Genomic DNA, 25,785 nt, shown 5'->3' with positions numbered 1-25,785 from the left:
TGTTTTAAAGTACCTGAAGATAAAAAGGGTGATGCTGATCTTGATGATTGGGAAGCTATGGCAAGTGATCATGAACAAGAAAAAGGTGAGTATTTGCTGTATTTTCCCCAACCCCAAAGACTTTAAAGTGAAATAAGAGTGCGAATATACCTATTGTAAATCTGTTGTTTTGGAATGAAAATCCACGAACCAGTTCCTTTCTTGTCCTCTCAAAATTAAAAACGTACACATTTAAACCAGATATTTGCCTGAAACATTGCAGCTTGTTCTTTCCACCAATTGTTATGCCTATATTGTGCTACTTTTCGAGTTAGAACATTTCCTTGGCTAATCCTGTTAATTTGAAAAATCTTTGACAGAAGTGAAAACTGTCCACATTGAAGTAAAAGAGGAGGCTGAAGAGGAGGGAGACGAGGATGAGGAGGAAGAAGAGAGTGAAGATGGAGCGAGTGAGGAGAGTGAAGATGAGGAAGAGAAAAGTTTTGATGAAATTAGGACAACATCACAGAAAGTGGGTAAAGAACCTGAAGTGGTAAAGAGTGAGAAAATGAAACTGAGAAAAGAACTTAGCTCAGATTCTGAGCATGAATCTGATTCAGATGATGGCCGAACAAAAGAAGAACGAATTTATGATGAAGCAAAGCGACGTATTGAGGTATCACCTCTGCTTAAAAATAATTCCTGCGTGACATTCTGATGCCTTGAATGACATCCATGAGTAGACTAGTCTACCTGGGTAGTAATGCATAGTTGTATAGGAGTGTTCTGTTGTGGCCTTATAATGAAGCCGAGGAAATCTATACAGTCTCTCTCATTTTTTAATTCATTTTCCAACCTTTAGATCTGATTGCAATTGTATTTTTTTTTCATTTTTTATTTCAAATTTTCTTGCATGTCTCCTCCCCTCACTTCCTCTTGAGGATGGTGATTCTTCCTAGCTACAGTTCTAGGGATAATTCAGTTGGTTATCCTTCATTTGTGTTACTGGACAGACACTTGATTGAATGTTCAACCGTCCACGTTGTCACAGCAGACCCTCACTCATTTGCAGTTCTCAGGAATGGGTGAATGATGATCAGGAGTGCTAGCCAATGATGTAAAAAATCACTTGGAGCTTCTCTGTCTCCATTCTGGCTGAGACGAGCTGACTCAGCACACACCAGGAATTGAAGCTGGAAGCTTCCTTCGGACTCACCACAGTATTTTACCCATTAAACCACTGGGACAGCCTCTTTCCAGTTTGCTATTTAGTAGCAATAAATGATACAAGTCAGTAAGATCGTGAATTGCAGCAATTTGATGTAAATACTACACAGGGAAGCTGTTTGCTGTGGTTGGGCAATCCAGAGCCATGGCATAATAAAATTAGAGCTAGGTGATTTTTGAGTGATATCACGATCCAGTTTTTCACACAAATGATAGTGGAAATCTGGAACGCTCTTGCTTTGCAACACATTCCACCCCCCCCCCCCCCCACCCCCTCCACCCCACCACCCAACCAAAAGGCAGTAGATTCTGGATCAATTAAAGTTTTCAAGACTGAGAGTAATAGATTTTTGTTAGATAAGGGTGTTGTACTATGGAGCAAAATTGGTAAATGTAGCTGAGGTACAGATCTGCCATGTTTTATTTATATGGCAGAACAGTCTCAAGGGGCATAATGGTCTACTCCTGTTCCTATGCTACTATAGTTGATTTTAATATGAAATTGTATTTCTATCTGCATATCTCAGACTTGCTGGATATGTTGATTGCTTTCTGTTTTGGTAATGTCTCGTGTGATTTCTCAGAAACGCAGAGCAGAAAACGTCATCAATACAAACACTGAAAAACTCCGAGCACCAGTTATTTGTGTTCTTGGGCATGTTGATACAGGGAAGACCAAAATTTTGGATAAGGTATGTAAAATGGATCCTGCAAATGTTTGCAGAATTGGCGTAAATGAATAAATGAACCACAAACTCGAGTAGAATGCCTGCGAATTGTGACCTCCCTTGGCACTTGCACTGCACACTAAATCAAGACTAAGTGTCATCTTCAGGTCAAGTTGGGTTAGATGGGTATGGATAATTAGACCAGGCTCACAGGTGTAATTCAGTTCTTATTTTAAAGTCTTGCATTCTGTCTTTAATCTGATGATTTTTTTTTATCACTAGTAATAGTTAAATGAGGAAAATTGCACCAATTTGAGAAGCGGAGAAGTTGAGTTGATTGCAGTACAAACGTTTCTCTGATGTTGCAGAGTTTAATTATAGCATGATAAGTTTACATAGGCAGATTGTATTATAAATATGTGAAGTAATTTATGACTTTAACCCCTTACAGGGACTAAACCAAATCAGGAGTACATCCCGATGAATCTCCTTTAATTAAGTTCAAACCAGACAAATTCTTCTGGACCCTGATTTGGGTCCAAAGAATTGAACTAGTTTTCCCTCCAAAAAAGAAAACTAACAGGGAATATTACCATCTTTCAGATAGCCTATTTTTTTTTAATAAGTATGGCTAAGTCATAAATGTTCCAGATATTATAAGGGTCTGGGAAACTCTCTTCAATACGTATCTCTCCACTTAGAGACACAGAGAGGGGGTTCCTGCAGTTGTATACAGAATACTACATGAGAGGATTTATTAACTTTTTTATATATTTATATATATATATATATATATACACTTTTAAGTGGATAAGTACATCACTATATCAAATATTACTAAGAGAAGTGACACATAATCTTATTTTTAACGTAGAATCCAAAAGTTTAATCTTGCTAATGTTACAGCAAAATATCTTAGAATATCCATCAAAATTTTAAGCAAACTTTTACCTTAAAATCCCCGAGTAAGCCATCGGGTGAGAAGTATTGTTGAGGAATTCAACACTTCTAATTTTTGCTTCAGACCCCCTCATGTTTATACTGTTTCTAAGATATCATCTGACCTTTTAGCATACTGGTGTTACCTTTCTATGTGTGTTTTTCCTGTTTAAGATCTATATTTGATAGTACCATTAACTAACATCTCCACTTAATGTTTTGCTGGAATTCCCCTGCTGTTAACGGTGTGAGCATTTATCTGGTCAAAATGTTTATAATTGTGTCTGCTTGACCTCTGTTCCTGTAAGTACTATCCTATTTATTGTTTTATTATCTTTAATTTTGTTTTTATGGTACCTTTTGAGTCGATCTGTCTACATCACCAGCCAACACTATCAATTAAGTTTATTGCTACCTCTTACTGATGTCGCACAATATTTCGATGTGTGTTTATCCTCCAAGTCCCTGGCAACAGAAACGCTGAAATGGATTTCCCAGCTTAAAAGGAGTTTATGGTTCATATTCTATTGTAACAGTGACCTTGAAAGACCTTGAAATTTCTAACTCTACCTTCTTAAAGGGGAATTTCAGTGAGTCTTGAAAACTGACCATTTATTCCATTTTTATTATTCTAAAAGGTATAATATATTAACTATATCTAAATTCTATCTAATTAAGCCTATTATACCTGTATTCCATCACATATGGACCAAATAATTTATGAGTTGACACAGGAAGTCTGCTCAAATGTAAAATGTTGCACTATACATATGTTTATACTCCCATGCCTTGTTCATAGATAGTATGTCTTTTAACTGTGCTCGTTATAAGTTACTTAAGCTGAAGGAGAACAAAATGTCAGGAACCAATTAGTTAAATACAAGGATCCTGAGGTGAATGAAAGAAGTAGCAGAAATTATGTGCTGAATTTTATTGTGGTCTTTGGGACCCCGTTGTCTGGCTTAAACGTTTGTCCCGAGCCCCCATTAGCCGGCAGCGAGACTGACTTGGCAATTTTACCACAGGTGGCCTCCTATGTGGCTGCCTGCAGGCCCACTGTCCAATTAAGCACGGTGGGTGGGCTCCTGATTCAGCAGCTCTGAAGCCACAGAAGCACCATCAGGCGAGTTGGGTGCTGCTGAGGCAGTTCGGAGACCTAAGGGGCACCTCAAGGTGGAGGCATTCTTTTAGGGTTAAGTACAGATTAAAATTCAGGATGGCTGAGGGGGAAAGCCTCTCTGATCACAGGGCAAACTCCTCTGGGGGAATGTTTGGGGCCACTGCGCGTTATACTATAGAAAGCCAGTTGGTGAAGGATAGTACTGGAGCCAGTTTTCACTCTGCTTAACATTTATATACAGCGTGAAACACTACAAGCATACACCTCCTATCTCAACTGCACCCCAGTTTCAGTGAGTGTCTCTTTATATCTGCTCAAGTGAAACCCCAATTAATGCCCTCCAACTGCAGATAATTAAGCATTATTGACATACAATTAACATGGCAGAGTCTGCCTTTATTACCTGCGGTGCCCTCTGGAGCATGGAGCCTCAGGCTCCACTGGCCCCCGGATGGCCGTAGAGAAGTTGCCTCTATGAAACTGATGGCCTCCCCACACGGTGGGGGGCTGCCCCACCATTGGCAGAATGTTGGCGGCCATGTGATATGGCCCTTATTAGGGCCTTTAATTATGGAAAACATCATGAATGTAAACACTGAAAATCTCCCAGCACCAGTTATTTATGTTGTTAGGCATGTTGACACAGGATCCACCTCGCAGTTTGCCACTGGGAATGTTCCCTGAGGATATGGCTCCCTGCTATTTTACCGGCCTCCCCGCCCACCCCACAACACCGCCATTCCTGCCACCCCGGGGGAGTCTGCTCTACATTTCAGGATACTGTTGAGAGTGGATGTGTAGTGAAGAATCTCAGAGTGACCAATGTGCACACCTTTGCGAAAAGGAAGATGGAGCTAACTTGGGTATTATAATCTCTCTCATCTCACTTTTAACCAATTTAGAACTTGCCTCCTCCCCAATATCTCTTTTGTAAACATAAAGTATTCGTTAGTATTGCAAATTTCCACTTAGCATCTACTAACTCATTATAATCAACTCTGTGAAGACCCACAATACATTTAACAATTTATATGGTAGGCAAGATGTCCCAGTTCAGCAGTAGCAGGTAAGAGAGTAGGACTTAGCTACACTGAGGTGATCCTGCATTTGATGAGCATTGTTGCGCAGGAAGATGTTCCTGGCTTTGGCAACACCGGGATTGGTGTCAGGATGTTTAGCAGTTCTGTGGTGGTGCTGCTCTGATTTGGCAACGTGATAATATCATAGAATCATAGAATGGTTACAGCACAGAAAGAGGCCATTCAGCCCTTCATGTCTGTGCCGGCTCTCTACAAGAGCAACTCACCTAGTCTCACTCCACTGCCACATTCTTCTTCGGTTTGCCTCATGCTTTGTCAATTCGCCCTGATGTGGCCAGTCAGGCACCCCTGCTTGCCTCTTCAACCCCCGACAGAACCCCACACTACCACAGCTGGCCTGGCGCCACTTCTCGACCTCAGCCCGCGCCCCCCCCCCTATTACCTGCCCTCCTTGGCAACCCCTGCCCTCAGTCCCACCCTGCTCTCATACATGTGGATTGCCCTGCCAGAGTCGAGGGAATTACTCCTGGATGTAGATAATCCTGGGACAGGAAATATGGCTGGGGATGGTCTGGTATCTTCAGGGTGGGCGAGTGGAAGGGAGTCCTGCTTTGTGGGGAATAGAGCACACAGACTAGAACTTTTGTCCATGTCTTTCTTGAATTAATGAGGTTTGCAGAGTAATTTGTTTAGCAATTGGTATGACTACAGCTGTGTAATCTATAGATTCAGTTTTTCACTGATTTGCTTTCTCCATCCTACACGCACATGGAGAGAAACCGAACCACCCTGCTTGTAAAATAAACACTCCACATAAGTTTTAGATTAAGGCATTTGAAATTTTTCCTATGATTTTTCTGAAAACAACCGAATAGATTTTGTTAGCCTGCTTTTATCTTGGGTCGAATTATACAATTGATGCATCCAAATTGTGCACACTGCATTCTTGGACTCTTAAACTAAGAGCTACAGTTTCGGACAGACATATCAATTCCAAATACAAGCTTTTGCAACAGGCTGAGGCTTTCAAGTAAAAACTTGAATGAAGGTATGAAAAGGCACAAAAGCAACTGTACAACAACAATTAATATTTATATAGCACTTTTTATAATATCATCCCAAGGTGCTTTACTGGAGCGTTTATAAAGCAAAATTTGCCACTGAACCACATGAGACATTAGGGCCGATGGCCAAAAGCTTGGTCAAAGAAGTAGGTTTAAAGCAGTGTCTTGAAGGAAGAAAGTGCGATAGAGAGGCGGAGAGGTTTTGGGAGGGAATTCCAGAGCGCTCAGCTTTGGCAGCTGACGGCATAGCCATCATTGGTGGCGCAATTAAAATTGGAGGTGCTCAAGAGGCCACACAACCCTCCAAGATTTCTGCAAGGGGCGATACCATGCAGGGATTTGAAAACAAGGATGAGAATGTTAAAATCGAGTTATTGTTTAGCCAGGGGTCAATGTCAGTGAACACGGGGATGATGAGTGAATGGGATTTGGTGCAAGTAAGTATAGTAGATTATAATCCTAACCCCTTTTTGGGGCTATCCCGGATCAGGTGTACTTCTCAGATGATCGCTCTCAATTTAAGGTTGAGGTAATCAATTCCCAAAGACATTTTAATGTGTCTGAAGGACTGATCTAACTCTCCCTGAAAGAAAGGAACCAGCTGAGAATATTACCATCCTCCAGATAGCCTTTTTCACCAGTTTCATCCAGATTATAATAACCCGGATATTATAAGAGTCTGGGAATCTCTCCTCGTGTAATGTACTTCCCTGCCAAAGAGTGCATGGAGATGAGCTCACAAATTAGCAGTACAGAAGACTATGTGAGACGATATAAATTTTAATTTATATAAAAGTTTATTTAAAAAAAAAGAGCATGCAATTCATAGTTAGTGAGGCAGTCAGTTGCAACGTTACTAGCTCTAGGAAAAAATAGAAAGTACAATTTTTTTGTTTCCAGTAGAGAATCCAATTTTTAAATCTAAATACTGTTATGCTCAGAAGGAACCATGATGAAATAAACAATGAAATGGAAGAATTATGAATTTAAAACATCAACTGCTAAACAAAATCACAAGAACATGGACACTTATACAGTTAAAATGGCCTGTACTGGAAATCCACAAACTCGTCTGCAAGGACGAGGCTTGATAACTCATCTGAAATAGTTCTGGGGAGAACTCCTTTGAAATTGAAAGGAACTATTGCATATTAATGACTCTGATTGACATGAATAGATTAGCAGAGGATGGTGGAAACGGTCATTCGCATAGCCAAACCAAGATGAATGAGGTGTGAAGCAGCAACATCACAACAGAATGATGCCCATTCAAACATCAAACGGTGACCATGTTTATCATATCTTGGCCCATTGTGTAGTCACAATAGGGGAGAGGGCCATATGTCTCCTAACAGAAGCTAATTTGAGAGATTTTTACCTTAAAAGCTCTTTGGAGAGAGATAGGGGAGATCAAGCCAACACCACAGAAAGCCTGTGAGAAGGATCCAAAAGGCAAGAGAAGAACCCTGCTGACCAAGAACAGCCACTACAGCAGAGACATCACAAAATGATTTTGAGATTAGCCATCTGTGAAGGTAAGAAACTACACACCACCAGCTTTGGGTTGTATTACAACCACTGGAGTTCTGCAATACCTGGGCAAATTCAAGATTGCAAATAATCAGGCCTGCAACTTTTTAAAATAGGCTTTTCCTCCCAAGAAAACTCAATAATCTTCTGTAAACTAACTAACACTTAACCTCACTTTGGACTTTAAACTACCTCTTACCCTTTTCTTTCTATCTATCTATTCTTATGTATGTATGTGTGGGTGAATGTATGTGTGAGTGCGGTTGCAATCATTTCGGATTTGTTTAACAATAAATAATGTTTTTTTACCTAGGAGAAAACCTGTCATTTGTCTATTTATTTGACCCTAAAGACACTCAGACTAATGCATCATTTTAACAAAACATGATTGTAGTCAGTTGAGAGGTGAACAGTGGGAACTGCCCATACCCCCTACCACCTGTCCACCTGACCACCACAGGTGGTAGGGGGTATGGGTGGTTCCCACTGTTCACCTCTCATCTGACTACAATCATGTTTTGTTGAAATGATACGTTAGTCTGAGTTTACAGTTACAGTAAAATATTAAAAACAGGATATCCATCAATTATTAAAGTAACATCTACCTTAAACCCCCGAGTAGGAGATTATAGAGTTAACGAGACACCTCTTTTCCAAATAAGGGGAGAACTATCATTGTCTCACTCCAATAGTTGTACCTTTACAGTGGGAGACGTTGTTGCGAGTCCAACAAATCTAAAATTCCAATGTGTGCTTCCAATATTTATATTAACTTTCAAGTTGCAAAACTAATTTCTTACATATGGAGGTGTTACCTCAACTGCCATTAAGTTCGTCCCCTTTCCTTCTCAAATAAGGCTGTATAACTGTTAATTTCTAGCTAAGGTCCATCCTCTTTGATTCCTAAGAAAGCCAAGCTGCGAGCTTTGTGACGGTCAATTTCTCATTAGTCAATCAACTGTTTTTCATGAATATAATTCAGTTTTTTGGGTTTGGTTAGCTTTGTCAAAAATTCAGTTGACTATGGTTTAGACTATCAGAATAAAATCACCTTATCAACTGTTACTCTGTGATATCTTTTGTGACAAGTTTGCAAAACTATGTTATCAATGTTTTACTGTGGGCTGGATTTTAACAAGCCCTTGATGTCATGATCCACGGCGGGGTGGGGTGGGTGGGGGAGGGCCTGAAGATGGCTCCAGATGAGGCCCACCACGGACCTCGACGCCAGCAGGGCCCGGCCCGATCCTCCCGGCGGTGTTGAGGCTCTGTGGCGGCCTCCCCACCACTGGATGACGGGCCCACAATTTAAATATGCAAATCAATAAAATTAATAAGCTTAAATGCGCGTACCTCCAATCTTGAGGGCCGGCACTCCTGTGCCTTCAGATCCCTGTCCGGGGAAATGCGGTGCCACGCGAGTGGGGAGGAGGTAAGTTTGTTAGTGTGGGGGGAACGGGGTCAACTACACGTAATGGGTGTAGGGGATGGTGGGAAGGGTTGAACCTTAAATTTTGTGCAGTTTATGGGGCGGGAAGGTCAGATGTAAAAGTTAAGTGTTTTGGGGGGGGGAAGGGCAAATAGTTATTGTAATTGCTTTGGGGGGGATGGGGAAAGAAGCATAAGAAATATATTTATTTAATTTTGGGGGATCTTTCTTTAAAAAGTTAAATATGCCAGCAGGGCTGGCTGCCCTTTAAAAATGGCGCCAGCGCTTCCGCACAGGCAGCTGATGCCATTGCCGGGGACAGGCAGCCCACTCCCTCCACGTGATTATGGGGGTGGGCCGGCCCCGCTATTCAAATGAGTCTCCGCACCTAAGATCGTGGCGGCTCTTTGTGCGCGGGCTGCCTTTTTTTGAGCTCAGCGGCGGCTTCTTAAAATGCAGCCCTGTGTGATGATGTTCGTGACTTTTGGGAGAGAATCCTCCTTATGCGAAGCTGCCTTTATGGTTCGAAGATGAGGCAAGTTTTTTTCACTGAGGCCTTTAGTGTTATAGAGAAGAACTTTTTTTTAATCATTTAGGAAGATTAATCCTTTTCAAATAAAAAAATTTGAATCCCTCATTCTTTTAACCTTATAACCACTGATTATGGCCAAATTCTTTCACATAAGGATGTGGGCAGTAGAGTCTGGATGACCCACTCAAGACATCCACTGAGTAAATTTAATTAGTTGCTGCAAAATATATAATTTTTGGATTTTTTCCATTTTTTCTTTATAAACTTATTTTGGACATTAGCAATTTCAGTTAGAGAGAGGGAACACGATAAACACAAATGTTTTGAAAAGGTATTTTCAGCCACTTGATTAGTTCTTCAGTGCACATTGGTGAAATGTTGAACTGTTCACTAGAGTATTTCCATGATGAATATTAACACAGGAAGCAAGGTTTGTAAACAGGAATTGCGTGCATATGTAAAATTTCTAATGAGACACCTAGATGTGTATAATCATCTTAAGTATGCTATCTTGATTTTTTTTTTGCATACAGCTCCGACATACACATGTACAGGATAGTGAGGCAGGTGGAATAACTCAGCAGATCGGGGCAACCAATGTCCCACTGGAAACCATCAAGGAGCAAACTAAGATGGTGAAAAATGTAAGTATATAAAAATGAATGCAGTAGAACAGGTTTCCTTTGTAGTAATAATGGAAATAGTTATGTTTGCAATCTCCAATTTATCTGTAATTGAATATTTGTGAAACAATGTTAAAAATAATCACTATTTGATAACTCTGTTTTAGTTTGAGAGAGATGACATTAAAATACCTGGAATGCTGATCATTGATACGCCAGGTCACGAATCCTTCAGGTAAATATTTTTGTTTTTTTAAACTAGGTGGTTGGTCTTAATAACTGTTCCATGTGATTGGAAAAACTCAATGACAGAAACACAAAAATTGACCCGTTAAGAGTAAGGGAACATGAAATTTTAAAAGTGTAGCAATTTTCTGAGTGCATTTGTGTTTGAAGCTGGAAGGGGACAAAATCCCAACTGAAGCTGGTAAAGCTGTTTGAACAATGGAGTTTTTTAAAAAACTGACGTTGCAGCAGTGTTGTATGTTGAGTAGTGTTTATTTTGGTATATAATGCAACTGAATGCTTACCACACTAAATCTACATAAGTATGCAATGAAACTCGTTCAGTTAAACAAGTATGTACCATGCTTTTTCTGAATATTCATCTGCATCATTCTGTAGGTCTCTCATCTTTAGGGAGCAGTTATGATTGGGATAAAGAGTTCCATCTGTTGAAGTAGCATATGTATATGTGTATATTGAACATTTTGGTTAAATAAGATTTAACTGCACTTGCTACTGGAATTTTTTTAATCGTTCTTAAACTCCAGTTTCACTGCTTATACACCAGATTAACATTTTCATCTAATGATCTCACCTTTCTAGTATGCCACTGATAATCAACCCTTCGCATTCATACAGCAAAAAAATGCATGACCCCAGATATTATATCTCTGTTCTGGTGCAAGCTCCAAACTCTTAAATTGGACATATATGTATTGAAGACGTTTTTATTTTACTATGTTGTTCCTCTTTCAGTAACTTAAGAAATAGAGGAAGTTCTCTCTGTGATATTGCAATCCTTGTGGTTGACATCATGCATGGATTGGAGCCGCAGACAATAGAATCCATTAACCTGCTAAAAACAAAAAAATGCCCTTTTATTGTTGCACTTAATAAGGTGAGTAATGGTTTAATTTAAGCAATGCAAGGCTAGGCTACTGCTTTTGTGAATGATTTGTAAAGAAAAATGAGATTAAATACTAATTTGTTTACAATTTATGCTTTGTAGCATATCTGATTTCAGTTTAGTTTATCTCATTGAATGAATGGAACGAAGAAATTAATAGAGGGCAAAGTTTCTGTTGTTAAAATTCTCATTCTAGTTTTCAAGTCCTCCATGGCCTTGCCCCTCCCTATCTTCATAATCTCCCCTAGCCCTACAAACCTCAGATTTCTGTGCTTCTTCAATTCTGGTCTCCTAGTGCAACCCCGATTTTCATTGCTGTACTGTTGGTGGCCATGCCTTCAGCTGCCTAAACCCTAAGCCATGAAATTTCTTCCCTAAATCTCTCTGCCTCTGTACCGCTATCTCCTCTTTTAAGACACTCCTTAAAACCGACCTCTTTGGCAAATATCTGAAGTCACCTGTCCTAGTATCTCCATTTGTGGCATTGTGTGAAATCTTGTTTGATAATGCTCCTGTAATGTGCACTGGACGCTGTACCTCGTTAAGGCGCTATGTAAATACAAGTTGTTGGTGGTGTTGCATGCAATACTTGAACTGTTTTGCTAACTACTAATTTAGGTTTAATTTTGTATAATTCTTCTGTTTTAGTTGCATTTTGGAAGGAAGAGTCCAGTTACATGTTTTGTAATGTTTTTGTTATGTATTCCTGATTTAATGTGTTACTTGAAAGTTCATAGAAAGAATAACATGCATTGGATAGGACCTTATCACATCAGCAACATTACAATCAGTGGCTTACATTTAAAGTGCAGCCACTCTTGTAATGTAGAGAAATGTAGCAGTTAATTTGTGTTCAATGAAGTCCAAGAGCAGTGCATAAGAACATAAATAATTGTAGGAATAGACTGTTTTAGCCTCCTGTGCCATTCAGTCAGTCCATGGCTAATCATCTACCTCAACTCCACCATCCTGCATTATCCCCATGTCCCTTAATTCCCTGAGTACTCAAAAATCTTATTGACCTCTGTCTTGAATATACTCAACAACGGAGCATCCACAGCTCTCTGGGGTAGAGAATTCCAAATATTCACAACCCTTGTGAAGAGTTTCTCCTATTCTCAGTCCTGTATGGTCAACCCCTTATTCTGAGACTGTGACTCGTAATTCTAGACTCCCCAGCCAGGGGAAATACCCTCCCAATCAAGCCCTTTAAGGATTTTATATGATTCAATTTAGATTACCTCGCATTCTTCTAAATTTTAGGGAATTATTTTTTATTCTTTCTTGGGATATGAGCATTGATGGCAAGACCAGCATTTGCTGCCCATCCCTAATTGCCATTGAGAAGGTGATGGTGAGCTGCTGCAGTCGATCTGGTGTAAGTACACCTACAGTGCTGTTAGGGAGGGAGTACTAGGTTTTTGACCCAGTGAAAGTGAAGAAACAGTGATATAGTTCCAAGTCAGGATGGTGTGTGACTTGGAGCGAAGCTTGCAGCTGGTGGTGTACCCATGCATCTGCTGCCCTTGTCCTTCTAGGTGGTAGAGTTGTGGGTTTGGAAGGTGCTGTCAAAGGAGGCTTGGTGAGTTGCTGCAGTACATCTTTTATATGGTACATACTGCTGCCACCGTGCGCTGGTGGTGGAGGGAGTGAATGTTTAAGGTGGTGGATGGGGTGCCAATGAAGCAGTTGCTTTGTCCTGTATGGCGTTGAGCTTCTTGAATGCTGCATCCATCCAGGAAAATGGAGAGTATTCCATTACACTCCTGACTTGTGCCTTGTAGACGGACAGACTTTGGGGAGTCAGGAGGTAGTTACTCGCCACAGATTTCCCAGCCTCTGACCTGCACTGGTAGCCACAGTGCTGACATGGCTGGTCCAGTTAAGTTTCTGGTCAATGGTAACCCCCAGAATGTTGATGTTGGCTGATTCAGCGATGGTAATGCCATTGATTTTCTCTTGTTGGAGATGGTCATTGTCTGGCACAAATGTTACTTGCCACTTATCAGCCCAAGCCTGAATGTTGTCCAGGTTTTGTTGCATATGGGCATGGACTGCTTCTGTATTTGAGGAGTTGCAACTGGTACTGAATACTGTGCAATCATCAGCGAACATCTCCACTTCTGACCTTATGATGGAGGGAAGGTCATTGATGAAGCAGCTGAAGATGTTTGGGCTGAGGAACTCCTGCAGCATTGTCCCGAGGCTTAGATGTTTGGCTCCAACAACCACAACGTCCTTCATTGTGCTTGGTATGACTCCAACCGGTGGAGAGTTTTCCCCCAATTCCCATTGATTTCAATTTTGCTAGGGCTCCTTGATGCCCTGCTCAGTCAAATGCTGCCTTGATGTCAAGGGCAGTCACACTCACCTTACCTCTTAAATTCAGCTCTTTTGTCCATGTCTTGAGCCAAGTGGCCCTGGCAGAACCCAAACTGAGCATCGGTGAGCAGGTTATTGCTGTTTAAGTGTCGCTTGATAGCACTGTTGACGACATTTCCATCACTTTGCTGATTATCGAGAGTAGGCTGATGGGGCGGTAATAGGCCGGATTAGACTCGTCCTGTGTTTTGTGGACAGGCCATACCTAGGCAATTTTCCACATTGTCGAGTAGATGCCAGTGTTGTAGCTAAATAACTATAGGCCTAGTTTAGTCAATCTCTCCTCATAGGACAATATTTTCATTCCAGGAATCAGTCTGGTTAACCTTTGTTGCGCTCCCTCTAAGGAAAGTATATCCTTTGTTGGGTAAATACACCAAAACTGTACACTGTACAGGTCTGGTCTTGCCAAGACCCTTTATAATTATGGTAAGACTACTTTATCCTGGTACTGCAATCCCTTTGTAATATAGGCTAACACACCATTTGCCTTCCAAATTGCTTGCTGTACCTGCATGCAAACTTTCTTCATGTACGAAGACACCCAGGCCTCTTGGACTGCCTGCATTTTCCAGTCTTTATTTTAAAAAAAAACTACGTTTCTAATTTTCCTACCAAAGTGGATAACTTCACACTTCCCCACATTAAATTCTATATACCATGTTCTTGCCCACTCACTCAACCTGTCTATTTCCCTTTGCAGCCTCTTTATGTCGTCTTCACAGCTTACTTTCCCACCTAACTTTGTATCGTCAGAAAACTTGGATACATTTCACTTGATACCCTCACCTGAGTCATAGACCTAGATTGTAAAAAGCTGAGGCCCAAGCATTGATCCTTGCAGTACCACGCTAGTTACAGCTTGCCAATTCGAGAATGACCTGTTTTTTCCTACTCTCTCTTGTTTTTTGTCCATTAACCAATCCTCAATCCCTGCTAATATAGTGCACCAATTCCATGAGCTCTAATTTTGTATAATAAACTCTTGTGTGACACCTTCATACTTCACCCATGGTACCTATGTAGTTTGTAGTACCTATTTTAAGGCCCTCGTTTCTGACTGAACTAAATCACTTTTAAACTCAATATAAAATTCATCTTATTACTCTTCCCAAGAGGCTCCAGGGGAGATGGTGGCATTGTGGTAGTGGCATTGGACTAGTAATTGAGAGACCCAGGCTATTGCCCTGGAGACATGGGTTCAAATCCCACCACAGCAGTTGATGAAATTAATTTTAAAAATCTGCAGTTGAAAGCTATTCTCAGTAATGGTGCCATCAAAAAAACTAATGTCCATTTAGGGAAGGAAATCTGCTATCCTTACCTGGTCTGGCCTACATGTGAGTTCAAGTCTACAGCAATATTGTTGACTCTGAACTGTCCTCTGAAATGGCCTAGCAAGCCACTCAGTTCAAGGGCAATTAGGGATGGGCAACAAATGCTGGCCTGCCAGTGACGCCCACATCCCATGAAAGAATAAAAAAAAATGTTCTTTAACCCTTTCTCATTGCACAATACTGAATCTAAAATAGCCTGTTCCTTGTTTTGTTCCTCAACATACTGATCTGGAAAACTATCTTGTATATATACCATGAATTTGTCCTTGATACTATTACTGGAAATTTGGCTTGCCCAGTCTATGTGACGATTAAAGATCCCACGATCCCTGTATTACCCGTGTTGCATGCACCTCTAATTTCATGATTGATACTCTGCCCAACACATAAACTACAGTGTGGGGGCCTATAAACTACTCCCACCAGTGTTTTCTGCTGCTTGCTGTTTCTTGGCTCCACCCAAACTGATTCTACTCCCTATAAAAAGGGAAGTAGCTAAAGCAAGCTTTGGTCCCTTAGAGACAGGAAAAATTATCATGGGGAATGAGGAAATGGCAGAGGCATTAAATAAATATTTTGTGTATATCTTCACAGTAGAAGACACAAATTACATACCAGAAATAGAGTAACCAAGGTGTGAATAAGAATGAGGAACTTAAGGAAATTAATATCAGCAGATAAAAAGTATTGGAGAAACCTAGGGGAATAAAGGCTGACAAGGCCCTAGGACCCGATGGCCTATATCCTATTGTGCTGAAAGAGGTGGTTGCAGAGATAGTGGATGCTCTGGTTATGATTTTCCAAAATTCCCTAGATTCTAGATTGTTTCCACCAGATTGGAAGTTAGCAAACGTAACACTGCTGTTCAAGAAAGGAAGGAGAGGGAAAGCAGGGAACTATAGGTCAGTTAGCCTGACTTCAGTTGTCGGGAAAATGCTGAAATATATTATTAAGGAAGTTTTAACAATACACTTGGAAAATCATAGTATGATCAGACAAAGTCAACATGGTTTTGCAAAAGGGAAATCATGTTTGATAAGTAGATTTTTTGAGGATGACCTAGGAGGGTAGATGAAGGGGAACCAGTAGATGTAGTCTTCTTTGGCCTCCTTGTCTCGCAAGACAATGGGTAAGCGCCTGGAGGTGGTCAGTGGTTTGTGGAGCAGCGCCTGGAGTGGCTATAAAGGCCAATTCGAGAGTGACAGACTCTTCCACAAGTGCTGCAGATAAAATTGTTTGTCGGGGCTGTTACACAGTTGGCTCTCCCCTTGCGCTTCTGTCTTTTTTCCTGCCAACTGCTAAGTCTCTTCGACTCGCCACACTTTAGCCCTGCCTTTATGGCTGCTTGCCAGCTCTGGCGATCGCTGGCAACTGACTCCCACGACTTGTGATCAATGTCACAGGACTTCATGTCACATTTGCAGACGTCTTTAAAGCGGAGACATGGACGGCCGGTGGGTCTGGTACCAGTGGCGAGCTCGCTGTACAATGTGTTTTTGGGGATCCTGCCATCTTCCATGCGACTCACATGGCCAAGCCATCTCAGGCGCCGCTGACTCAGTAGTGTGTATAAGCTGGGGATGTTAGCCCCCTCGAGGACTTCTGTGTTGGAGATACGGTCCTGCCACCTGATGCCAAGGATTCTCCAGAGGCAGCGAAGATGGAATGAATTGAGACGTCGCTCTTGGCTGACATATGTTGTCCAGGCCTCGCTGCCATAGAACCAGTAGATGTAGTATACTTAGATTTCCAAAAGGCTTTTGATAAGCCACAACAAAGGTTAATACATGAGATATGGGAGGCGGGGGCGTAGTGGAATTGTCACTGGACTAGTAACCCAGAGACCCAGGGTATTTCTCTGGGGACATCGGTTCGAATCCCACCACAGCAGAAGGTGGAATTTGAATTCAGTTAATAAATCTGAAATTAAAAATGTTAGTCTAATGATGGCCATGAAACCATTGTCAATTGTGGTAAAAACTCATCTGGTTCACTAATGTCCTTTCGGGAAGGAAATCTGCTGTCCTAACCTTGTCTGGTCTACATGTGACTCCAGACCCATAGCAATGTGGTTGAGTCTTAAATGCCCTCTGAAATGGCCTAGCAAGCTACTCAGTTGTATCTAACTGCTACGAAGTCAATAAAACAGAATAAAACCGGACAGACCACCTGGCATCTACCTAGGCACTGGAAATGATAACGGCAAACCCAACCCTGTCAACCCTGCAAAGTCCTCCCGGGGGCTTGTGCCAAAGTTGGAAGAGCTGTCCCACAGACTAGTCAAGCAACAGCCTGACATAGTCATATTCACAGAATCATACCTTACAGACAATGTCCCAGCCACTGCCATGCTGATTACAACCTACCACCCTCCCTCAGCTGATGAATCAGTACTCCTCCATGTTGATCACCATTTAGAGGGAGTGCTGAGGGTGGCAAGGGCGCAAAATGTATTCTGGTTGGGGGACTTTAATGTCCATCACCAAGAGTGGCTCGGTAGCACCACTACTGACCGAGCTGGCCGAGTCCTAAAGGGCATATCTGCTAGACTGAGTATGCGGCAGGTGATGAGGGAACCGACAAGGGAAAAACATACTTGACATCGTCCTCACCAATCTGCCTGCCGCAGATGCATCTGTCCATGACAGCATTGGTAGGAGTGGAGAGGAGCGGACCTGAGGGGAGAACGCCGAGAGAGGAGCGGATAAATAGAGCCCGAGGATCGCGGCCTAGACACTTACCTTCCGGAGCGGAGGATCCCCCTCTCTAAACAGATGCACTGCTTTGGATATTGTTGGGGGAGATGGCTCGGGAAAGCAGCAAGAGCCAAGTTCATGGCACCATGGGTGGCTCAGCTGCACAGGAGGGGAGGAAGAAGAGTGGCAAGGATATAGGGGTAGGGGATTCTATCGTAAGAGATACAGGTAGGCATTTCTGTGGCCGCATACGTGACTCCAGGATGGTATGTTGCCTCCCTGGTGCTAGGGTCAAGGATGTCACGGAGCGGCTGCATGACATTCTGACGGGGGAGGGTGAACAGTCAGAGGTATTGGTACCAACGACATAGGTAGAAAGAGGGATGAGGTCCTGCAACAAGAATTTGAGGAGCTAGATAGCAGATTTTAAAGCAGGACCTCAAAGGTTGTAATCCCTGGATTACTCCCAGTGCCATGTGCTAGTGAGTATAGGAATAGGAGGATCAGATGAATGCGTGGCTGAAGAGATGGTGCAGGAGGGAGGGCTTTAGTTTCCTGGATCACTGGGTCTGTTTCTGGCGAATGTGGGACCTGTACAAGTTGTTCGGGTTGCACCTGAACCGGAACGGGACCAAGATCCTTGCTGGGAGGTTTGCTAGTGCTGTTGGGGGGGGTTTAAACTAATTTGGCAGGGGGGTGGGATACAGAGTGGAGGTACAGTAAGGGGTGATGCACAGTCAAATGTAGAAGAGCAACTGAGTCAGTCTGAAAGGCAGAGCAAATATAGACCTGTTAAGACACAAGTGAACAATGCAAGGCTGGATTGCATCTATTTTAACGCAAGGAGCCTTACTAGTAAGACAGATGAAATGAGGGCATTCATTAACACATGGGAATATGATATTATTGCGATCACAGAGACATGGTTGAGGGAGGGGCAGGACTGGCAGTTCAGTATTCCAGGGTATAGAATCTTCAAGGGCGGCACAGTGGCGCAGTGGTTAGCACCGCAGCCTCACAGCTCCAGGGACCTGGGTTCGATTCCGGGTACTGCCTGTGTGGAGTTTGCAAGTTCTCCCTGTGTCTGCGTGGGTTTTCTCCGGGTGCTCCGGTTTCCTCCCACAAGCCAAAAGACTTGCAGGTTGATAGGTAAATTGGCCGTTATAAATTGTCACTAGTATAGGTAGGTGGTAGGGAAATATAGGGACAGGTGGGGATGTTTGGTAGGAATATGGGATTAGTGTCGGATTAGTATAAATGGGTGGTTGATGTTCGGCACAGACTCAGTGGGCCGAAGGGCCTGTTTCAGTGCTGTATATCTAATCTAATCTAATCTTCAGGCGTGACGGGAGGGGATAAAAGAGGAGGTGGCATTGCACTGTTGATCAAGGAGTCAATTATCGCAGTAAGGAGGGATGATATCTTAGAAGGTTTTTCAAATGAGGCCATATGGGTAGAACTTAAAAACAAAAAGGGGCAATCACTTGGCTGGGAGTGTACTACAGGCCTCCGAACAGTCGAGGAGAGGTAAAGGAGCAGATATGTAGGCAAATCTCAGAGAGGTGTAAAAATAATAGTAGGGATTTCAACTTCCCCAATATCAACTGGGATAGTCTAGACGCAAAAGGCTTAAAGGGGGCAGAATTCTTAAAGTGCAAACAGTAGACCTTTCTGAGCCAGCATGTTGAAAGTCCTACAAGAGAAGGGGCGTTACCAGACCGAATCCTAGGGAATGAGGCTGGACAAGTGGTAGAAGTGTCAGTGGGGGAGCATTTTGGGGATAGTGACCATAACTCTGTAAGATTTAAGGTAGTTATGGAAAAGGACAAAGAAGGTCCGGAAATAAAAGTACTGAATTGGGGGAAGGCCGATTTCAATATGATAAAACAGGATCTGGCCAAAGTGGACTGGGAGCAGCTACTTGTAGGAAAGTCTACATCAGACCAGTGGGAGTCATTCAAAAAGGAAATCGTATAAGTTCAGGGCCAACATGTTCCCATAAAGGTGAGGGGTAGGACCAACAAGCCCAGCGAACCCTGGATGTCAAGGGATATATAATTTAATTTAATTTAGAAATACAGCACTGGAACAGGCCCATCGGCCCACCGAGTCTGTGCCGACCAACAACCACCCATTTATACTAACCCTACAGTAATCCCATATTCCCTATCACCTACCTACACTAGGGGCAATTTACAATGGCCAATTTACCTATCACCTGCAAGTCTTTGGCTGTGGGAGGAAACCGGAGCACCCGGCGAAAACCCACGCGGTCACAGGGAGAACTTCCAAACTCCACACAGGCAGTACCCAGAATCGAACCCAGGTCCCTGGAGCTGTGAGGCTGCGGTGCTAACCACTGCGCCACTGTGCCGCCCAGTAAATCAGTTGGATCAGTTTAAAAAAAAAAGGAGGCTTATGGTAGATTCAAAGCACTGAAAACAGCGGAGGCCCTAGAGGGGTATAGAAAGTGTAGGGGGGGTCCTTTAAAAAAAAAAGTAATTCAGAGAGCAAAGAGGGGACATGAAAAAACACTGGCGGGTAAGATAAAAGAAAATCCCAAGGCATTTTATAAGTATATTAAGGGCACGAGGAAAACCAGGGAAAGAGTAGGGCCCATTAGGGACCAAAGTGGCAATTTGTGTGTGGAGCCGGAGGACATAGGTGAGGTTTTAAATGATTACTTTTCATCGGTGTTCACTATGGAGAAGGATAATGTAGGTGTACACATCAGGAACGGGGATTGTGATATACTTGAACAAATTAGAATTGAAAGGGAGGAGGTATTAGCTGTCTTAGCGGGCTTAAAAGTGGATAAATCCCCAGGCCCAGATGAGATGTTTTCCAGGCTGTTATGTGAGGCAAGGGAGGAGATTGCAGGGGCTCTGACACAAGTCCTCTCTGGCCAGAGGAGAGGTGCCAGAGGACTGGAGGACAGCGAATATGGTACCTTTATTCAAGAAGGGTAGCGGGGGCAAACCAGGTAATTACAGGCCAGTGAGTCGAACATCAGTGGTAGGGAAACTATTGGAAAAAATTCGGAGGGACAGGATTAATCTCCACTTGGAGAGGCAGGGATTAATCAGGGATAGTCAGCATGGCTTTGTCAGAGGGAGATCATGTCGAACAAACTTGATTTGAATTTTTCGAGGAGGTGACTAGATGTGTAGATGAGGGTAAGGCAGTTGATGTAGTCTACATAGATCTCAGTAAGGTTGTGATAAGGTCCTGCATGGGAGATTGGTTAAGAAGGTAAGAGCCCGTGGGATCCAGGGCAATTTGGCAAATTGGATCCAAAATTGGCTTAGTGGCAGGAGGCAGAGTGTGATTTTCAAGGGTTGTTTTTGCGAGTGGAAGCCTGTGACCAGAGGTGTACCTGAGGGATTGGTGCTGGGACCCTTGCTGTTTGTAGTGTACATTAATGATTTAGACTTGAATATAGGAGGTATGATCAGTAAGTTCGCAGATGGCACGAAAATTGATGGTGTCGTAAATAGTGAGGAGGAAAGCCATAGATTACAGGACGATGTAGATGGGCAGAGCAGTGGCAAATGGAATTTCATCCTGAGAAATGTGAGGTGATGCATATTGGGAGGACTAACAAGGCAAGGGAATATACAATGGATGGTAGGACCCTAGGAAGTACAGAGTGTTAGAGGGACCTTGGTGTACTTGTCCATAGATCACTGAAGGCAGCAGCACAGGTAGATAAGATGGTTAGGAAAGCATATGGGATACTTGCCTTTATTAGCCAAGGCATAGAATACAAGAGCAGGAAGGTTATGATGGAGCTGTATAAAACGCTACTTAAGCCACAGCTGGAGTACTGTGTACAGTTCTGGTCGCCACACTATGGGAAGGATGTGATTACACTGGAGAGGGTGCAGAGGAGATTCACCAGGATGTTGCCTGGGCTGGAGCATTTCAGCCATGAAGAGAGACTGGAGAGGCTAGGGTTGTTTTCCCTAGAGTAGAGAAGGCTGAGGGGGGACCCGATTGAGGTATACAAAATAATTATGAGGGGCATAGATAGGGTAGATAGGAAGAAACTTTTTCCCTTAGCGGAGGTGTCAATAACCAGCGGGCATAGATTTAAGGTAAGGGGCAGGAGGTTTTCCCTTCAAGCAGAGAAGGCTGAGGGGGGAGTAGCCATATAATTACCATGACTACAAGAGCAGGTTAGAGGCTGCGAATTCTGCGGCAAGTAACTCACCTCCTGACTCCCCAAAGCCTGTCCACCATCTGTAAGGCACAAGTCAGGAGTGTGATGGAATACTCTCCACTTGCCTGGATGGGTGCAGCTTCAACAACACTCGGGAAGCTCGACACCATCCAGGACAAAGCAGCCTGCTTGATTGGCGCCCCACCTACAAACATTCACTCCCTCCACCACCGACGCGCAGTAGTAGCAGTGTATACCATTTACAAGATGCACTGCAGCAACACACCAAGGCTCCTTCGACAGCACCTTCCAAACCTGCGACCTCTACCAACTAGAAGGACAAGGGTAGCAAATGCATGTGAACACCACCACCTCCAAGTTCCCATCCAAGTCACACACTATCCTGACATGGAAATATATCGCCGCTCCATCACTGTCGCTGGGTCAAAATCCTGGAACTCCCTTCCAACAGCACTGTGGGTGTACCTACCTCACATGGACTGCAGCGGTTCAAGAAGGCAGCTCGCCACCACCTTCTCAAGGGCAATTAGGGATGGGCAACAAAAGGTGGCCTAGCCAGCAATGCCCACATCGCATTAATGAATAAAAAATAAACATAAGGGCTCATGGAGTTGGGGGTAATACATTAGCATGGTTAGAGGATTGGTCAATGAACAGGGAGCAAAGAGTAGGGATAAATGGGGCAGTTTCAAGTTGGCAGGCTGTGGTGTGCCACAAGGATCAGTGCTGGGGCCTCAGCTATTTGCAATCTATATTAATGACTTAAACAAAGAGATGAAGAATAATGTATCGAAGTTTGCTGATGATACAAAGCTAGCTGAGGATGTAAGCAGTGAGGAGGACACAGAGAGGCTGCAGAGATATAGACAGGTTAAGTGAGTGGGCAACAAGGTGGCAGATGGAGTATAATGTGGGGACGTATGAGAATAAAAAAAGCAGAATTTTTTAAAAAGCTGCATAACTTGTAAATGTTGATGTTCAGAGGGACTTGGATGTACTCGTACAAGGAACACAGAAAGTTAGCATGCAGGTACAGCAAGCAATTGCAAAGGCAAATGGCATGTTGGCCTTTATTGCAAGGGAGTTGGAGTACAAGAATAGGAAGTCTTGCTAGAATTGTACAGGGCTTTGGTGTGACCACACCTGGAGTACTGTGTGCAGTTTTGGTCTCCAAATCTAAGGAAGGATATACCTGCCTTGGAGGTAGTACAGCAATGGTTCACTAGATTGGTTCTTGGAATGACAGGCTGAGTAAATTCGGGCTGTAATCTCTGGAGTTTAGAAGAATGAGAGGTGTTCTCATTGAAACATACAAGATTCTGAAGGGGCTTGACAGTGTAGACACAAAGGTTGTTTCCCCTGTTTGGGGAATCTAGAACATGGGAACACAGTCTCAGGATAAGGGGCTGATCATTTAAGACTGAGATGAGGAGAAATGTCATCACTCACCTGGTTGTGAATCTTTGGAATTCTTTATCCCTGAAGGTTGTGGATGCTCCATCATTGAATATATTTAAAGCTGAGTTAGACAGATCTTTCTCTCTCAGGAATCCAGGGATATGGGGAGTGGGTGGGAAAGTGAAGTTGAGGCAGAAGATCAGCCATGATTGCATTAAATGGTGGAGCAGGCTGAACAGGCCATGTGGTCTACTGCTCCTATTTCTTATATTCTTATCCACAGTAATTGTGTGGCTGGGCCATTTAGGTATTGGGGCATTGACAGTGGGGAATTCAGTGATGTTAGTGCTGTTGAATGTCAAGGGGAGGTGGTTAGACACTCTCTTGTTGGAGATGATCATTGCCTGGCACTTGTGTGTTTCAAAGGTTACTTGCTACTTAGCAGTCCAAGCCTGAGTGTTGTCTAGGTCTTGTTGCGTACAGGCACGGACAGCTTCATTATCCATGGAGACACAAATGGAACCAAATACTGCATCGTCAGTGAGCAACCCACTTCTGATCTTATATTGGAGGGAAGGTTGTTGATGAAGTAGCTGAAGATGGTTGGGCCTGGGATTCCTGAGGAAGTCCTGCAGCGATATCCTGGGGCTGAGGTATTGATCTCCAACAATCACGACCATCTTCTTTTGTGCTAGGTATCACTCCAGCCAGTGGAGAGTTTTCCCCCTCATTCCCATTAGAGCTCCTTGATGGCACACTCAATCAAATACAGCCTTGATGTCTTGGGCAGTTACTCTCACCTCACCTCACTTCTGGAATTCAGCTCTTTTGTCCATGTTTGGACCAAGGCTATAATGAGATCTGGAGCTGAATGGTCCTCATCAGTGAGCAGGTTATTGGTGAGTCCCTGCCACTTGATAGCACTGTTGGAGATGCCCTCCATTACTTTGATGATGATTGAGAGTCGACCGTTGGGGTGATACTTGGCTGGATTGGATTTGTCCTGCTTTTTGTGGAGAGGATATAGCTGGGCAATTTTCTACATTGTTGGTGCTTTAGCTGTACTGGAACAGCTTGGCTAGAGGTGTGGCTAGTTCTGGAACACTAATCTTCGGCACTATAGCTGGGATGGTGTCAGGGCCCATAGCCTTTGTCCAGTGTGTTCAGCTATTTCTTGATATCACTTGGTGTGATATCAAATTGCTTGGTATCTGTGATGGTGGAGATCTAATGAGGAAACCAAGATGGGATTATTCACTTGGTACATCTGGCTGAATATGGTCACAAACGCATCAGCCTTGTCTTGCAGTTGTGTGCTGGGCTGCGCCGTCATTGATGATGGGCATGTTCTTAGAGCCACCTCTTCCCATGGATTGTTTAAATGTCCATCACCATTTTCCGTTGGATGTGTAAGGACTGCAGGGCTTTGATTTGATCTATTGGTTGTGGGATTGCATAGTTCTTTTTATAGCATGCTGATTCTGCTGTTGAGTACACTTGTAATGCTGTGTTGTAGCTTCATCAAGTTGGGACCTCATTTTTAGGTATGTCTGTGGCATGCTTTTCTGAACTTCTCTTCGAACCAGGATTGGTCCCCTGGCTTGACTGTAATGGTGGAGTGAAAGATATGCCAAGCCATGAGGTTACAGAATGTGGTGGAATACAATTCTTCTATTGCTGATGGCCCACAGCGACTCGTGGGTACCCAATTTTGAGCTGCTAGATCTATTCTGAATCTATCCAATTTAGTACTGTGATAGTGCCCCACGATATGATGAAGGGTGTCCTCAGTGTGAAGACAGGGCTTGGTCTTCACAAGGACTGTGCTACATGCCCAGTTTGGTAGCTATGTCCTTTAGGACTTAGGTCAGTTTTGGTGTTATTGAGCCACTCGGTGATGGACATTGAAGTACCCCACCAGAGTACACGCTGTGCCCTTGCAACCCTTAGTGCTTCTTCCAATTGGTGTTCAACATGGAGAAGCACTGATTTATCAGCTGAGAGAGGGCTGTAGGTGGTGATCAGTAGGTGGTTTCCTTGCCCATGTTTGACCTGATGCCATGAGACTTCATGGGATCCAGAGTTAATGTTCAGGACTCCCAGGGAAACTTTCTTCCAACTGGAGACCACTGTGCTGCCCCTTGTGGTGGGTCTGTCCTGCCAGTTGGACAGGACATATCCAGGGATAGTGATGGAGAAGGCTCAGATGTGTGAGTATGACTGTCGGGCTGTAGCTTGACTAATCTGTGGGGCAGCTCTCCCAATTTTGAACATGTCCCCAGATGTTAGTGGGGTCGACTGGGCTGGGTGTGCCATTGTCATTTCTGGTGCCTCGGTTGATGCTGGGTGGCCCGTCTGTTTTTATTTTTGCGATACTCTTCTGTAGGAGTTAGTCAACTGAGTGGCTTGCCAGGCCAATTCAAGTGGTAGTTAAGAATCGCCCACATTGCTGTAGGGCTGGAGTCACATATAGACGGGGTAAGGTTGGCAGATTTCCTTTCCCAAA

At 43.2% G+C, this 25,785-nt stretch overlaps 1 protein-coding gene across 1 annotated transcript in view; it reads left to right on the top strand.

Moving 5' to 3' along the window:
* eif5b (eukaryotic translation initiation factor 5B) overlaps positions 1–25,785 on the top strand; it is a 187,632-nt gene that overhangs the window by 103,137 nt on the left and 58,710 nt on the right. Inside the window, exons 9-14 of the mRNA XM_068033891.1 lie at positions 11–85; positions 360–655; positions 1,791–1,898; positions 10,062–10,172; positions 10,319–10,386; positions 11,133–11,274. Coding sequence (XP_067889992.1) covers positions 11–85; positions 360–655; positions 1,791–1,898; positions 10,062–10,172; positions 10,319–10,386; positions 11,133–11,274 — 800 coding nt within the window. The remainder of the gene's footprint in view (positions 1–10; positions 86–359; positions 656–1,790; positions 1,899–10,061; positions 10,173–10,318; positions 10,387–11,132; positions 11,275–25,785) is intronic.

This window comes from Heterodontus francisci, chromosome 6, assembly GCF_036365525.1.
Source record: "Heterodontus francisci isolate sHetFra1 chromosome 6, sHetFra1.hap1, whole genome shotgun sequence".
NCBI classification, from domain to species: Eukaryota; Metazoa; Chordata; class Chondrichthyes; order Heterodontiformes; family Heterodontidae; genus Heterodontus; species Heterodontus francisci.
Note: the sequence above shows the minus strand (reverse complement) of the source record. Positions and strands in the feature narration are given on the sequence as shown.